We start from the raw sequence: 18,311 nt of genomic DNA, 5'->3' as shown, positions 1-18,311 counted from the left end.
ATTTTGTTTTGTCTCAATTCTCAGCCATTTTCCAGAGGGGCAACTATTGTTTTCTGTCGGTCGATGAATTCTTGGAAATTCATCCCCTCACTAATTCCTGGAAAAAACAGTTAATAGCATTCTAACCGAAAGCCCAGTATACAGATAGGGATTCTATGTAAACAGAATTCACCCGCCATACTGTTTTCTATCGGACATTGAATTCTAGGAAAAACGCCTGTCTTCCAAGTGGAAAACATAGCGTCCCCATGTATCCAGTGGACTATAAAAAGACGATAGAAAGGAAAATTCCCACCAGTATTGCATAACTTATTGAAAGTGACAGAACTATAAAAATGGAAGCCTTTAACAAAAATTCAGAAAGGATATGGCCAGGAGATTCCAAGAAGTAAACCTCTTTCTTTATTAGATAAATCTCCATAAAAAGTTTTATTACTTTTAGAAATTTCTCCCATCTCCAATTTCCTTAGACTTATTGCTAATTGAAGCACTCAAGCAAGCCAGTAAACCTCATAAGCCTCTTTTTCCATACCCCTCTCCCACCACAAAGATGAGTATATTCAACTTTCAGCTAGTATATCCCCTTATATTAGATAAGCAGCTAAAACCCCATCCCCCTCTCATAAAGTACTTTCACTGCCGATTAATTAAGCCTATTCTTATCGTATCAAAATATACGCATTTTGCTATTCGAAAAAAGGTATGTTTTCACCACGCCGACAGATGTGCCTTTAAGCCTGGTTAAATACTATCCATCAGCTACTGAGGAGTAAGCCATTATCAAAACCAGCCTTGTTAGCTAATTCTGAACGGGGGGGGGGATACTTCCCGCTTCCCTCTGTAATTGTGCACGAAAAGGGGTATTTTTGCATTTGTCCGCAAAGTTGACGAGATTTTTTTTCCATAATAAATCTATTGACTTGAGAAAAGTTGTGGTTAATATTTTTATAATCAAAATATGATTGGTTCTATTTTAAGGGATCTGCATCTATTCACTAAGGAGGGCAAACAAGTTATTATTTGCTAGTAACACCAGCTTTCGTCTGCAAAATTAGATGATTTTTAGTTGAATCTTTAAGCGAAATAATCGGAAAAAATGTAACTTCTTTAGACACTCAACGAGAGGATGTTTGTTAAACCTTTCATGACAATAATTATCTAGGCTATGTGTTTACTGTCTCTGTAGCCTGTTTTTCACTAAATTCTAGTTTTGCTATCACGAAAAAAAGGGGTTAGGTTGGGAGGGTGAGACTTTCAGAGAAGGGTCTACAGCCTCTGTCCTCCTCAGTTACTACCATCATTTAAATAAGCGCTAAAAAAATTCTTGGGGGAGGACAAGCTGAATAATGGCATATTTTTCTAAATCATTCTTTGGAATCTTTTTTTTCATTATCTTGGAACATGTTGGAAATTAGGCTCAAGTTATTTGGAAAAACATTTTGATGGTATGCTTGAGGACAATTCCACCTAGAGCAAAGGGCTTATCATCTTTTACTCTTTTATCGATACAGAATTTTCCCCATGTATGGAACCCCCGTTAAGGTGGGTAGGGATGACAATGGGCTTATTTCATAAAGTCAATTTCCATAAGATGTGTTTTTTTTATGAACAACTAAAATTTTGTTCCTTTTTCAAGGATTTCCCAGAGCTCCCCCACCAATGAAAAGAGTTAGATGGTGCTATTCAACCCCTGCAAGGGTAACAATTGCTTCAGTGATTGCGTATGCTGGTCCCTCCATGCAAGCTCTACAGCAGCCCTCTGTCCTCCGTCAAGCTGCAGCGCTGCCCACGCAAGCTCCCACCCGTCAAGCTGCCGCACTGCCTGCGAAAGCTCCCGCCCGTAAAGCTGTTGGGCCATTGGGGCTGCCCTCCATGCAAGCTCCTACCCGTCAAGTGGTTGGCCAACCGGCGCTGCCCTCCATGCAAGCTGCCAACCTTAATGTAAGTAAGTTTATTGACACTAGAAAACTTACCACTTTCTTTTAACTAATTTTTATTCTTTTTAGCTTATTTTCAAGTTTTTAAGTTTTACTATTGCCCCCCATCTTAAAGATAATCCTTTCTTTCAATACAGAGAATAATAACTAGGCTATTGTCGCGCCGCCTCAATGAAATAGCTAAAGTAACGCATAATAACGGAGGGGGCCCCCTGGCCCCATTAGTTCTGAAGGCTTTTCAATATAATAACCGCAGCCTGGGCCTCTGTTTGATTAATAGTTTTGTCAGTCTGTCAATAGTTTTGAGAGAAGAACCCCCCCCCCTAAGAGAAGGAGAGAAATAGCTTGTATTGAAAATTTTTGCGGGAAGGGGTAAAAATTCCTTTTCAGCATAATAATACGCCCTGGCCCCATTGGTTCTGAAGGGTTTGAGGACCCACTGGCCCCTAGATCAATATTTTTCCACAGCTAAAATCATAAAAATACACCAAGAAGTAAGAATTTTTATTCTTTTTTCAGGCCACATCCGAAAACGATATTGATGATCTGCTCACCAATTTTTATGGCATAGGAGCTACACCAGCGGACAATGACACCCCTGATGAACTCCCAGCGTGGGTCGACGATTTGCCTGCAAAATGGCCGGACACAACCTCCCCCTCAGTAAGTTTTCCAAGACTCTTTAGAACACTCCTATCCGAACTTTGTTTAAATTTAACTGAAGGTAATGTTCAACTGTCAGAAGGTGTTAGACAACAGCCAAATTAACATCGTTCAGTTTTACATGTCCTAGCTTGTAAAAAGAAAGGAAAAGATTTTAAAAGAAAGCGGCTTTTTCAAGCAAGTGGTAGTTTCTTTTCATTGTCACTGCCAATCATCACCGGACTTGTAAACAATATTCTCTCGAAACGGCCAAACCCTATAAATTGACACCAATTGAACTTGCTCTTTTACCAAAAGAGCACTTTGAAGATAATATTGATGAATTTATTAACAATGAAACAATTGCCGCTGATGAAAAATTAATGTTACTTCAAAATGCCCTCCAACGTGTCGACAAACATAAACCTTACCATGAAAGACCGCTGAAAGTAAATGTCACTGATCAACCTTCAGCTTCTGAAAGTTCTGAAAGTTTGAAAACGCCAAAACAAGAAGAAGATTTAAATTAAGGTTTAACAAGTGTTGTAGACTTATCACCCCAATCCTATCGTGATCAAAGTAAAAGACTCTTGACTTGTCTCGCTGAAAATGACCAAATTGACGAGAAAAAGAATGAAGTTACAATCCAGGACCAGCCCTACAATTTAATTGATTTGCTAGCTGATTTGATTGCAAATTTTACAGGACTTGAATCCTTTGATAGTCATTTACATAAATTTTTAGAGTCGTCAAATTTTCCAAATAGTTTTATTGGTAATAAACATGTTTTAAAACGACTAAAGGAATTTGGAGAAATATCACAAGATATATCAAAAGATAGCACGCCAAGTGAACGTGATGATTTAAAGGGTATTAAACAAAATCGTCTTTCCACCTCATTTAGTATGCAAAAGGGCAGTCATCGCTTCACACCGCGTTAACGATCAAAATGGATTAAGTTTTGAAAGGGGTTTATGAGAATACGGGAAGAGTCGGAAGTTTAAGTTCTCCCACTACACTTTCTAAAGTCACCAAAGTTGAAAAGAAGATAGCAAAAGAGTATCTGCAAAATATTATTTACAGAAGGAACCCAGCTACACTCTTCATTGAAATCATAGAGTTCGCAGCAATCATTATCGAAAACTAATGCTTTTTCCCCCTCGCTTATATTACAAGCAGATCTTTTGACTCTAGACGAGATTCAAAGACGTCATAATAGACTGTACAAGTATATTTCACTTGCAATAAGTATTTTTAGTCGCTATGCATATGCAGTTCCATTGCATTCAAAGGGAGGCGATGAAGTTGCTAGTGCCTTTGAATCTATCTTTGAACAAGATTCTCATAGAAAATTCACACAGATGGGGGGGAGTGAATTTGTTAATCCACATGTAAAAAGGTTTTATTAAAATATAATACAATACTCTATCACAGTCAGAGTCCAATATTGTACATTGAAAAATACTGCTGCATTTATTCAAGATTTAGATAAAATCATGTTGATGTATAATCAACGTCCTCACCGATCCTTGTCCAATGTTGGTGCTCTTGAAGTTCATCACAGTAACAATATACTTGAAATTTTTTAAAAACAATATTCCAACGAAAAAGCTGGGAATAAAAAAATTTTAATGTTGTTGATACTGTTCGAATAAATCGAACAAGAAATATTTTTGAAAAGGGGAACTACTTATGGCCCAATGAATTTTTTAAAGTGTCAAAAATCCTAGACACTAAACCTGTAACGTATCGTCTTCATGATATGAAGATGACGAGATTCTTGGCGGTTTTTATAATAATGAATTGCAAAAAGTTATAAATAATGGAATGCATCAAATTGAAAAGGTGTCAAAGAGTCGAAATCGCAAGGGTAAGAGGCAGCTGCTTGTTCGCTGGCTAGGATACAACTCTGATTTTGGTTCCTGGATTGCCGCTAAAGACGTTCATAATGTCTAATGACTTTTATGTGACATTCATGTCCAATGTTTTTGACCCCCTCTATGACGATTTGAATAAAACGAGCAATTTTGGGACAAAACTCTCCCGCACCATTAAATTTGAGGGAAGGTATGAAGTTGCTCTTACTGATCGTATTCTTAGAAATACATATGATACCCTTAGAAAGGATCGTACATACGATATAAAAGTAAGGCAGTTTGACTTTTCTGACGAGGATGCAATGGCAAATTTGACTCTGATGATTATCCCTTGCTGTTATACCCTGGGAAATACAGCAATATGAGCTATTTGTGTCAAATTATCAACAAAAACACCGCAAGTCGAAAAAAGGGCGGCTTAACATTCAACTATTCAGCAGAAAAGAGAGGAATTTACATTCCCAATCTATTTGAGAATGAAAAAAAATTTCCTCAATGAGGATTTACGTGAGGTTCTTGGTTTTAAAGATAGTATAATTAAATTAAAAATTTTCAGTGGTATGGCGCATGTTATCTATGCAAACTATGTAACCACCTTCTCATCTGACAATAGAGTTTTTCTTTACGTATCGTTTGTCAAGAGATCGAAAGTCAGTAATAGCAATGTCCCTCTTCGACGTATTCTTGAACCAAAAACCAGTCACGGCCACATTCACCACTAAAATATAAAGCACCTTCAATACATTCCAGTCAACACTTCGTATTTGGAGCTCTATCAGTTAACATTAAGTAGTGAATTGGGCGACCCTCTAGCAATAACAAAAGGTTTGGCTGTGATTATATGTCATTCTCAACCCATTCAGTGAGAGGACTAATAGAAAAAATACTTTTGTTTGTCCTGATATTGATTGCTATGTTGTTACTCTCGGACAACGACAATCGGGTCATGGAATGGACTATAACAGGGGTCGTTCGTCAATGTCCGGTTACGGTTCCATTAATTGGTTTGATAAGTTATTTCGTTCTGCATTACCCCTGGCTAAAAAATATATTGCACCGGTTGCCCCGGATTTGGCGCCCTCTACACTACATTATTGGGGTTCCGGGAAGGATTTTAAAGTGTTTCACAGAATCCTAGGTCCAGCGCACGATCCCTCGGCTAGCGATTGAAATCACGACAAAGTGGAAAATACTTAAAAAGGGTAAGAAAAACCCAATCAGTCATCAGACTTAACTCAGCAAGGAAGTGCAAAACATCAAACAAGAAAAATAAAGTAAAAATTGTTAGATCAAAAAAAGATTTCTTTTCCAAGAAATGGCATATCTACCACATAAAGAATCTCATCTTTTAGTCTACTCATCTCTAAATCTTGTCAGTGCAGAAAATGTTGATGTGAGTGTAAAACATGGTTACTATGAACAATCTTACCCGCAACAGCCACTCTCAGAAAACGTCCATTTTCAAATTTATTTCAGTGAAGATTATTTCACAGATTTAACTTCAAAATTTATAGATTTGCGTGTCATTGTTAAAAAATTCTAACAATGAAAAACCAAGTGCTGCCGAGAGGTTATCCTATGAAAATTGTGTACTACACAATGTATTTAGACAAATCAATGTCTCCATAAATGAAACATTTGTGAGCACGAGCAACAATCTTTCAAACTATGCGAGTTATATTCAATTCATGTTGATGACTCCAATGTCCAATAAGAAATTGAGAGGTATGGCTATTGGATATGAACATAAAGCGGACACTGACACTTGCGATATACTTAGAGATGTGAAAACAAAAGATTTGCATTTAGTCGGTAAACTAAATCATGAAATATTTAATATACCTCAATGGTTGCCTCCCAATGTTAAAGTTGATATAAAGTTACAACTCGCACCGTCCAGTTTAATTTTGCGGGAAGTAGTTGCCACTACACACGATTTAACAGTCTCTCCACCTCGGCAATACTTCATGTACGAGAACAACAATTTGTGAGTTCTGTCACCTTGGCAAATGAAAAATTAAGAGCCTCTGGAAATAATATCAAATTGCTCGTTCCTCATACAATTACAAATCAACGACACATCGCTACGGGTCCATGTACCTACACTGATTCATCATTTATCAACGATAAAATTCCTTCGAAACGTGCTTTGGCTTTAGTAAAAAGTGCTAGCGCCGTCTGATCATAGACAAATTCTCCAAATAAATTTGAAATGTTTGGACTTTCATCTTTTCTATGTAAAGTAAATGGAATTCCACTCTACAATTTATCCTTTGATAAATGGTACAGAACCTTATATGAATTGACAAGCAATCCCTGCATCGAGATTCAGGATTATTTGAAAATTGGTATAAGCGAAAACACGTTAGCAACAGCTCATGCTATTATTATTTTAGATTCGTCCGGTACTCAAAATATGAGAATTGTACGAAAGGATACTGGACCTTTAGAGTGTGCCTTTACCGAGCCGTTAGCGGAGAGTATAGAATTAATCTGGCTAAATCAATCTGAAACCAATTGGGAAATTACCCCTGATGGTCGTGTTCTATTAGACTTAGCACCATGAATACATACCAAATAATCATTGTATTCAATTTGGATCCATATATGTCCAATACAAACCCTATTGCATACCTTCGGATTTTCTAGAACATATTCTAAGTGTTAAGAATATCCTTACCATTGTTAACAGTAACCCATCAACTATAAAGACGAGGCAATGGGTATGCATACTTCAAACTACAAAGCATATTAAATATTTTGATCCTCTTGGCCTACCGTATACGTTCTACACGCCTCACATTAAAAATTTTCTTGAGTAAAGCGGAAAATCTATTATTCAAAATCGGAAGCGGGTACACGATTTATCAACCAAAAACTGTGGTTTTCATGCACTATTATATTTTGTTTTTCGATGTCACAGGCATACTTACAGTGAATCCGTCAATATTTATGGCAACAATCTTCGATTGAACGGATTTCTGGTTGAAAATACTCTTTCCTACTTGTATAGTATAAACTTCGGTGCCCTAAGAGTGAAATGCTTGAACCCTTTCCGGCGCAAACTATGAAATCGTCAGAAAATTTCGCTTTTTTTACGTTTCCTATGTCCCTGGGCTTAGAAACCGACAAATATTGAACTAAAAAAATTTATTCCAACTATGAAATGAAATATAAGGTGGTGTCTCGTAGAGACCACTTTGAAATGTGTGCAGAAAAAACCTCACTTCTGGTGAAAAGAACTAAAGCAGTTCTTTGTGTAATTCATGCATAATGGAATTTTACAAACTGGACATTGCCATTTTGTGCGAGGGGCTCAATCTTTGTACTACATTGAGCATATCTTCTTGAAGTACCCTGAACGGTTAAGTGTTTTGATTGATCCAATCTCGTTTCTGGAGGAACGTAAGGGTTGAATTTGGGGAGAACTTCCACTTTCATGGATGACCGACCTCTCTCACCCTTGCACGAATAACTTCCAACCAAACCAGTGACAATGCGACAACCAAAGTCTTTCAACGTCATCTTTTTAGAATCTGGTATAGTGGACAGCTTGAACAAGACAAAGGGATTGATCGTTGTAATGTCGACGAAGTACCACAGTAAGCGGTGCCACCACTTTCTGCTTTTTCTGTCAATCCCATAGAGAGACTTCAACATATCAGCTTTGTCGACGCAGCCCATAAACTTGTTGTGCTCGACAACCACGTTTGGGCATGTAACTTGGGTAATAGATCCATCTTTCTCCTTCCTACCGATCTGTCACTTCTCTTTCTTTAAGAATGGTCGAAAGAAGTTGTACACATCTTTTGTCCTTCCAAGCATACACAGTGGATTCCATCTGAACTCACAGCGTAGTCCGAATCACCTCGTCTCAGCACTTTTTGGCTTTGAGTTTGGGTAGTAGACCTTTACGGTTTGCACGAACTGCACCACAGCAGTGGAGCTTGTTGTTCTTCATTTTTTCCATGAGGTTTACTGAACTGAAGAAATTGTCACAATAAATGTGATAATTTTTGCCTTCCAATCCCGTGGTAAGATCCATAACTACTCGTTCTCCAAGTCAAAACTCTCTAGTGTCAGCTAACTTCCTGTTGTAGACCTGAAAATCACAAACGAAACCGTGCGTGTCTGCTCTGACCCAGATCTTGTAGCCTCTTTTTATGGGCTTCATAGGCATATACTGTTTGAAAGCAATGCGTCCTTTGAATTTGACCATGCTTTCGTCGACGGCCTGGTCTTTGGTTGGCTTGTAAGTCCTTCGAAAGCTTGAGCGTAGTTTGTCAATCAGAGGTCTGATCTTGTAGAGTGTGTCATAGTTGTCACTTCCTTTTCGGGGTAAGATCAAATTATCATTGAGATGAACTTGAGCAAGAAGTCAGCTGAAACGCCTTATATTTATCAGCCCAGAGATGTAATTATCTCTGAGTTAATCGTGACTTGACCATAAATCTCGATAAGGTGGTGCTGTCTTGACACCCATAAGCATATTTATTGCTAAAAAAACTTTCATTTCATCTCGAGCAATTGGGGTGAACGAAACACCTTTCTGAGTAGCATATACGTTTGTTTGAAATACGATGTGGTCAATCAGATCAAGAATTTAGAATTAAAGAATAAAAAAAGAGCAAATTTATTTCAAGGTTTTAGATACTAGACTCAGTTTTGTGGAAATTGCTTGAGTTTCATTTTTTTGTCGAGCTGCTGAAGTGGTTTAAAACACAAACCACACCAAAAAAAAAACTTTTTAGCATATGTTGCAAGGTGGTCATTGGAGATGACCAGCCTCTTATGTCCAATATCTCCTTATCACGCTTCATATCTGAAACTGTGATGCTACTAACTTGTACTCTACTACACAAAGAACAAACTGACAGGAAAACAATATCAAAGATACTACTATTTCCAAGTATTTTAAACTTTCTTACTTTTTATTAAAAAACAGCACGTGGTCCAATCTAAATACTAGGTGTCACCTCATAAGGTGTCAATTAGGCTGCCTATAAAATTGTGCCCGTCGGATAGCGTTGCTAGGCATATGCTAGACCAGTGGTTTCTTATTTTCACCACATACGAATCATGGTAAAAAAAAATATAAAAAGGTGGTTTCACGTTGGAACCACTTCGTCGGAAAGGGTTAAAAATGTATGTAAATTTGTTTATTAATAAAATTTACATGTACAAAACACCGTGTCCTTTAGATTTCTTCTTCTATATATAAGTAATCATCAGAAACAATAAGTGGCAGTAGCTCGTCAGGATTTAACTTGTATTCATCTTGGCATGCAAAGTCAGGGTCACATTTTTTACAATATACTGTAACTTCATTTTTTTTAAATCTCTATGTAAAGTCAATAATACTATTCTGATTCATATTATAAAATTCACGTTTTTAAATTTAGTTATTTGAAGCAATGTGACATACAAAATTCTCACATGAAGAATCCCTTTCTGTAACAGCTAAATAAATTCTGTAAGTTTATAATGGCAGTAGCCAGTATCTTCAAAGCGATGTCATGAAAACCACTTTTTTATTATTCCAGCAATTGAAGCGTGGACCAGGTTCTTTTTCCCAAAACAATTTAAACCACGACGATACCAGTCTCTTAAAAATAAACTGAAATCATGTTTAGGGTTTTTTTGCAATCATGCTAGGGTAAGTATTTCCCCATTGATCACATTTATCATAGTGACAATTGGAGCATATGAAACTTTTAGTATGAGAGCCACAAATCTCTTCGAGACAGGAAGAGCCAAAGTACGCATAAGGCCGCTTTAATAAGAAAGACAGCTGACTCAGTGGATAACATCTCAATTTTACTGTCACAAAATTCATGGACATTAAGAGAAAGATAAACCCATATAAACCAAACAATAGAAACATTCTAGCCTCAGAGACCATAGGAAACCTTCGACTTGAAAATAATCTCATGAACAGCAAATTACTGTCTAATGATTTTTATCACAAAATTGATACGGCCAGGCTGCTATTTGCCACTGGTGACCTAGGATTTCTCCGTACTGCGTATCCTCTATGCAATTTACATGGATTGCATAATGTACACTTTTCATTATACACATCAATTAAGGTACGATTCTCACAGGATGAGCAGCTGTCCAATGTATACACGCATAATGGATATATATAAAACATTTTCGATGTTGACTCTCTCACCGCCAAAAATAAAAAATGACTGGAGAAAGTGAATGTCTTCAAGTAGGATTGACGTCAAAAAACTTGTTGAGACAGGATTTATCGACTTATTTCTTGTTGCTTTGCAAAACCGGCCGTCTAAGTAGTGGTTAAAAGCAAAATCACAATATTACATTGTTTTCTTTCAATTAATATATCTATAAATTGAGTAAATGGATCAGGGCCATGCCGTAAAAGTTTCATGCAATAGTCCAAAGACAGACACTCAGTTCCCATTATATCGTTAAGCATTGCTTGAGAAAATATTTTTCTTTAAAGAGATAACTCTAGAAAATCATCATCTAGAATCAAACACTTTTCCAATTTTACTAGATTTTGTAAGATTTCTTGACGCTCCTCATCATCCTGACTAACTAACTAACTAAGAATCTCGTTAGTAACAAACTTACTTTGTTTTACAGATTGATTCAAATTGTTCTCTTCAATATATTTCATTAATCCATTTAATCCGTCATTTAATTTTTGTATATGCATTATATTCAATTTTTCTGCAAAGAATAACTGTTCTTTCGACTTGAATTTGCTTTATGATATAACATATCATGCAAACATCTTATCCCATTCTAGGGATAGTCGGCAACCCCTTGTAATTTCCATTGCTACTTTAGGCACTCTAGGTTCCATTTTGCCATTATTATCGCCTTCAATATTCAACAGTGAAAAAGTATCCATTACAAAATCCTTGATGTTTACACAGTGAACTTTTTTTTAATACTGAAGCAAGGTTATGCAAGATTGTGTCATCCTCTACTACATTGACGTAACACTTGACCATTTAAAACAGGGGACTTGTCGTATTCCGGGGTAGTGTCTTTCCAAGTGTAAACATTGACGTAACACCTGACCATTTAAAACAGGACTCTCATGGAATGACGGGTAGAAACAGGGCTCCCATGGAAACAGGGCTGTCACGGGAATCCAAGGTCGTGTCTTCCCAAATGTAAACACGGACGTAACACCTGACTATTTAAAACAGGGCTCTCATGGAATGACGGGTAGATACAAGGCTCTCATGGAATGACGAGTAGAAACAGGGCTCCCATGGAATGACGGAACGTGTCTTCCAGGGCGTCATGGGAATCTAGAGGTACTGGCCGGTAAAAACAGGTCTCCCGTGGGGGGTATTGTGACGATACTACTAGCGAGGAGCATAACGAATCAAAAATGAAAATGAAGTGCAGAGAAATGTGCGGTTAGAAGACTTATGACAACGAGGATCACAACGAGTAAAAAACAAAAGTGAAGAACAAAGAAATGTGCAAATTTAATTACGTGATAGTTAGATTCACAACGAGTCTAAAACAAAAGTAAAGTACAAAGAAATATGCGGTTAGAAGACAAACAAAATAAAGAAGAACAACGCCGTCGCAATGCTCGACGGCAACAAGCTATGCCACAAAACACAGTACTAACTTACAAAGATGTCATAAACTGCCCAAGTGTGAATTACAAGTCATTGGGACCCTTAAAAGTTGTATGTTTTCACGGCAGAGCCCTCCATTTCGCCGAAGAAAGAGTAATAACAAAAGGGATTCATTTGGGAATCCTGCTTGCATGGTCGAATTGTATTGCCACGTCGACAGCTTCCAAATGAATTAGTTTGTCTTTTTTATATGAGAATGCGAGAAGTGGAGGATGATGTAAATCAAAGTGCTGATTCACTGGGACAACAACCTCAAAACTTGCAGCTCATGTTTACTGTGTCAGATGGCGTAGAGGGTTAACAGTCCAACCTTCCTGTATGTAATGAAGTGTACGTTGTTCTTACTCTTAATGCTAACCATAGTTTTCCATCAAATGAAATAGTTCTAAGACAACGTGGCAAAAATGTTTCAAGTTTCAAGAACACCGACCATCGTCTGGAGCCCTTTAACTACCCATTGAATTATTCAGCTGGACTGTCAGGATGGAACGTGGCTATGCCACATTAAACACCTTATCCGAGTGGTCCATATCTAACACGGGTTCAATTAGTGCCGTATCGTATTGCTTTTTGACTTGAACACGCCCAAGACCTCTCTTTGCAAGATGTAACACCCGACCTACGTCAGACAGGTTTTAATATTTTACATTTCAGTGGACAGCTTTTCCAACAACTTCTTGTCGATACACTTATTCGCGTTTAACGTGATCGAATCCAATGGATAAAACTGAACCAGAAAACTATTATGGTCAATAACTACGTATTTGTTACGTGACTTGTCAATGACTTAGCTGCGAAACAGAATGCAGCTGCTAGTGAAAAATTAATGCTACCGACATCATTCACCAGATGAAAACACTACTATGCTGAACATTTCCAAGATACTGTGGCTATTTTCCGTCGGCTTGAATCCCAAGATTTCGTTACAACCATGACTTGCAATCCTGATTGGCCAGAAATTAAAGAAGCAGCACGTATTATATCTGATTATATTGAATTTATCATAGAGCAGTCCACTCATATCGTCCCGATCTCGTTGCTCGAGTTGCGAAACAAAAATTGGATGAAATAATCAATGGTTAGGATAAAAGACAGATATTTAGAAAGGTGCTAGTATATGTGTATATAGTTGATTTAAAAAACATGGACTACCACATATGCACTTGCTATTGATCATGAGTCCTGGTGATCGAATTAATAACCCAGTCAAAACTGATGATCTAATTTCAGTTCCAAATACAGACGACCCACTATTGCGAGGATTAGTGTTAAAGTGATTATTCATAATTTGTACGGAGTTGAGTCTAATCCAAACGCCAGTTGCATGATTAATAAAATGAAACGCAGTGCCGCATAGGTTTTCCAATGCAATACACTTACATCTCTAGCGGACGAAAAAAAACGAAAGTATCACTGTCGTTGTGACTCCAACTTGGATCAAAATGTATTTATATAAGTACATCTACTAAGGACATAATTGCACTTCAATAAAGGTTGTCAAAAATGAACGGTGTTTCGTTTGCAATGAAGCAGATACCTATGTGGAAGGACGCTGCTTTACACCAACTGAAGCATGTTGGAAACCGTTTGTACAAGATATCGAAAGAAAGAGTTATGTTGTTCAACGTTTGAATATTCATTTACCTAGACAATACCGCATGCAACATGTCAACCAAGCCCAAGACTTGGTAGATATTGAACAACAAGGCTCAATGTTAGACGCATATTTTCGACATAACCCGGCGTTGAAACACATGCAAAACAACCAGAAATGTTACTATTATTGAGAAATGCTAAAAAAAAAAAACTTTAAATGGAATGGGAAACGAGATCATGGGAACCACGGATACGTCAATCGCGTGTTATTGGTCGAATTCAAAACGCGAATTATGTATCTCATCCAGAATGCTTTCATTTACGAGCACTTCTCTATTACGTGAAGGATCCAACAAGTTTTGAAAATCTACTTACTGAAAATCACACTCGTTATGCGGCATACAAACAAGCATGCCTGGCTCATGACTTAGTATTTGACGATATACAGTGGATAGATGGCCTAGAAGAAACAACACTGTCCAAATTGCCTTCTCTATTGCGAATACTCTTCGTTCAGATTCTTGTTTTCAGACATCCTGTAGATCCAAAAAGTGTATGGGAAAGATTCAAAAATCAGTTGGCGGAGGATTTTATTCTGCATGTACGACGAAATAATATATCTGAAGAAACTGCAATCAAACGTGTTTACCGTATTATTGCCTTTAAGTTCAACACGATGACAATAGAAGGTCAAAATTTTAGCTTTTAGGTGGAACAATATGGTATGGACGACATTGAGATATATAAAATGACTAAAAATGAAGTTTCTAAATTTTAATGAGTCAGCTGCTACTGGAGAAAGTATGTATCGGATTCTGCAAAGAAAACAGAAAACATATTAAAACTGTGAGCAATATTTTACAGGCTAACAGTGGTCCTAATTATGTCAAAAAAAAGTTTTTGCATAGATGGACCAGACGGTACTGGTAAAACCTTTGTGCATAAAACCTTGTATCATACTCTGTGTGCCGAAAATCGCAAAGTAAAGTCTATGTCGTTTATTGGAATCGCACCAACTCTATTGTCTTTTGGACAAACAAAGCAGAATATATTTGGTTTGAAAGTTTGGCTATCCTAAGATTCAATTTCCAGCAATGTTTTCCTAATTGACAAAGCACTAGAGTTACCCAAGCATGGTTTACAAAATATGGATCAGTTGTTGTGGTCCAGTGCAAATCCATATGGATCAGTTGTTGTGGTCCAGTGCAAATCCAAACTTGTTATTCGGAGAGAAAATTCTAGTTGCTGGAAGTGATTTCAGTCATTGATTACCTGTTCAGCTCCGAAGCAACCGCAGTAAAAAACTTGATTTGTCAATAAAAAAAGTCATCTCTGGAAGTGTTTTAAACATTTTCCTTAGAAAAAATATGCTTGTCAGTCCTGAACAGAAAGCATTCGCAAACTGCAACCTGGACCTGGGAAATGGAAATCATACCAAAAATGATTTCAATGAAATCAAATTACCGTAAGATATGATTTCATTATATCTTCAAAATATTTCAGTGGTAGTTTAATTGAGGAAGTAATTGGAGATTCTCTGGCAAATCAAAATTACAATGGAATGAAGGAACGCGTTATTTTAGCTTTGCTCAACAAAGAAGTAAGTAAAATAAAAGCATAAATTGTCGATCCCTTCCAAGGAAAATACAAATCTTATACAAAGTTAATATTCTGTGAAGGATAAACAGGAAGGAGGAATTGAATTCACTCCAGAATACCTCAATTCATCCCGGGTGTCCCTCTTTTTAGAGCGGAAACACGGAATTCTGGAAATACCGTCCATTTCACATTTCTTACAATATAACTTTCGGTCAGAACTACTTAAATTACACAAGGAAAAGGTAGAAAAACTCAAAGATTTTCCTAGTCTGTTTCTGTCTAACGAACAAGAAGAGAGAAACTTACACCGAAATCCAAACCGTGAGATTTTCCGAATTCCAAATTGCCTGTTTCTGTTTGACTAATTCCATTACTTTCTGATAGGCCTATTTTATACTCCTTAAACATAAACTTAATTTATAAAAATCTCAACTAATATCATTTTATTAAGTCATAAAAAAGCGAACATATAACACGGAACGGTCCATTTCCAGCGAGCAACAGGTCACACAAGTATAAACACGCCACAAGCAATTGGTAGTACAGCAATAATTTTTTACAGATATTTTCTCAATAAGAAAACAAATAGAATAACAAGAAGAGAGAGACTAATTCCGGAATCAAATCCATAAGAAAGGACTGTCTGGATTACTAACCAATGCAAAATCAAGAAACACTCTAGAAAAACAGTCCAACTGTTATCAGTTTTCATGTCAACAATCACGTATCTGTCAAAGGGTTGGAGTAAGATAGGACCTTCGACTTCAGCTATTTGTTCTAGTTCCTCAGGTTCTCTGGCTTCAACGGTTGACTGTCCCCCTCTCCCCTCTTCATGTAATCCGGTAGTTCTACCTTGTTGGATCCCCCTTGTCCTGTTAATACAGAAAAAATGAGTATTTCCAGCAAAGAAAAAAAAAAGAGCAAAGTTAAGTGGGTTTAAAGCTCACTAAATAAGAACAAGAATGTATTTTTAGACTTTCAGAAGACTTTCAAACTCTACTAGTTATTAGGCTAACACTGACATGAAAGGCAAAGCCCCAGTGGCTCAGATGTTGCTTCCACGAGATTAGCCCCGCAGGATGAAGAATTAGCATTAATATTAAATTCTGGCCTGGAAGATCAGCAGTACGCAAAAAGCAGAAATTTACGTTATGCTTAGAAAACGGTTAAACAGAAAAAGGAACTAACAGTTAAAAAAACAGTGCTAATAAATCCCAAAATTATTAGTTACTACTCAGCAATGCTGTACTGTACATTAGGTTTCAACCAGTAATATTAATTAAAGATTCTCACTTTCTGAGAGAATTTTTCACCTTCCTCCATGTTTTCTCCTTGAATAACACTCCATCAGACACATTTTCTTGGAAGACATTGGAATGAAAGAGAATTGTAAAATATTACTTAAATCACATAAGAGACTAGTTTTTAATCAAACTTTCGATGTCACATGGTTCATAGTTGCGGAGCAACACAAGCGACAATGTCAATAGGTTAAGTTCTAAGGTGACAACAATTTTTTTTTTTTTTTGGTGCAGATCCCAATCAGATTTAATTGAGATTCAAAGGGCAATGCTTATGAACACAGATGAAAGACCCTTCCTTCAAAGACACTTCAAGTGAGCACGGGCACCCAACACCGTAACTGTAGCGGTCGGCCAGCTTTTGTTGAATGAATTATCTCAGCAAAAAATATTTATGACATCCCTCCGCCTTCCATCAAATCAGATGCATACCATAAAGAAGCACAAGTATAAGAATAGCTGTTACTTCCAACCAAGTCTAGTTGGGATCCGACATCCCTTTCTACTGGACACACTGACGACAAGAATTGGGAAACCACCCTTCTCTTCCCTTCACAGAACTTAAATCTATCAAAGGCTTTTAAAAGGCATAACTAAGACATTAGCCGTTACTTCTGACTAAATGTAAATCGAATGGCTATCTCAATATTTTGGTAACATTCTGAGATAAAATTCGGAAGCTCGGTTCCCACCACATTTTGTTGAAATTTGACAACCGTTTTGGTATATACACTGACGATAAGAACTTGGGACCCCTCATCCCCCAGAAGTTGGATATACACTTACTCTTACTTCCATCCAAGTTTGATTGTATTCCGCAATCTGTTATCGTACAACCAAGACGAAAAGAATTCCGGAGCCCCTTCCATCACAGAGGTGAAAACGGGTCCAGATCCCCATATACCACAACTGGGGATCCTAACCTTACTTCCAACAAAACTTGGGTGGGTCCCGAAAACACTATTATCTAGATTTTCTAACGACCGAAAGAAGAGTAACCGAAGTACGTATTTAAGGATCTATCAGGTCGTTGATTACAAATATAAGACTAATTTTGCAACTTAGAAGTCTAGAACCATAACACATTAAATACATGTACTCCAAAGAGTTTAATTTTCACAAAAGTTGATATTTCAGGATTTCTAAGGTCATTGGCTAGAAATTTGAGGGCAATATATAAATATTGAAGCGAAAGTCATAACCCACTAATTAAATTATTCAATAATAGTGTTTGGCTTTCCCCAAAGTATTCACTTAGTTCTTAGCCAAGTGGTTCTAAACCTATGAAAGCTCAACACTACATAATAGTGCACTTCATTACATAATAGTGTTTTCAACATGTCCTTTATTTTCTGCCTCGGTTATTTCACCTTCATAATTTTTTTAACATAAATTTGTATATATTTTTTTATTTATTAATAGATTTATTAATTTAAAATTTTAGTTTAAACCTAAAATCCTAGATTTCACAAGAGGCTGACTTAAAAGATTATTGCACAAAAAATATGATGAACTGGAAATTCCGAGTGTCTTTGCTAATTTCACGTAAAATTTAAATCCCGATCATACACTTTAGCCCTTAAGCAAAAAAAGTAAAAGAAAAGAGAAAAAAACATTATAAATAGGCGTACAATTAGCCCGTAATAAGGTGTTTTAATTAAAAACAAACAGGAAGTAAACCATAAAACATAGAAAAAAGTGTTTATAAGAAAAGCAAGAGCA

The 18,311-nt window shown here is 36.9% G+C and overlaps 2 protein-coding genes across 9 annotated transcripts in view; one reads left to right on the top strand and one right to left on the bottom strand.

Moving 5' to 3' along the window:
* The first annotated feature begins 13,906 nt into the window (after positions 1–13,906).
* LOC148956528 (uncharacterized) lies at positions 13,907–14,398 on the top strand. The gene has a single exon (XM_089091094.1). The coding sequence runs from the start codon at positions 13,907–13,909 to the stop codon at positions 14,396–14,398; it is 492 nt and encodes a 163-aa protein (XP_088947220.1).
* Positions 14,399–15,714: 1,316 nt separating this feature from the next.
* Positions 15,715–18,311, bottom strand: part of LOC148956527 (uncharacterized) — a 103,338-nt gene continuing 100,741 nt past the window's right edge. For all 8 annotated transcript variants that reach the window (XM_089085887.1, XM_089085892.1, XM_089085896.1 and 5 more), the window contains one exon: positions 15,715–16,160. In XM_089085887.1, the coding sequence (XP_088942013.1) occupies positions 16,066–16,160 (95 nt within the window). In that variant the 3' untranslated portion in view covers positions 15,715–16,065. The remainder of the gene's footprint in view (positions 16,161–18,311) is intronic.

Source organism: Artemia sp. Qi Xiang Cuo, chromosome 1 (genome assembly GCF_049724085.1).
Source record: "Artemia sp. Qi Xiang Cuo chromosome 1, ASM4972408v1, whole genome shotgun sequence".
Taxonomy (NCBI): Eukaryota; Metazoa; Arthropoda; class Branchiopoda; order Anostraca; family Artemiidae; genus Artemia; species Artemia sp. Qi Xiang Cuo.
This window is presented reverse-complemented; position numbering and strand designations above follow the sequence as displayed.

Excerpts from the sequence above, each read along its gene's own strand:
- LOC148956528 (XM_089091094.1), top strand. The coding sequence starts at position 13,907 with ATGGAATGGGAAACGAGATCATGGGAACCACGGATACGTCAATCGCGT.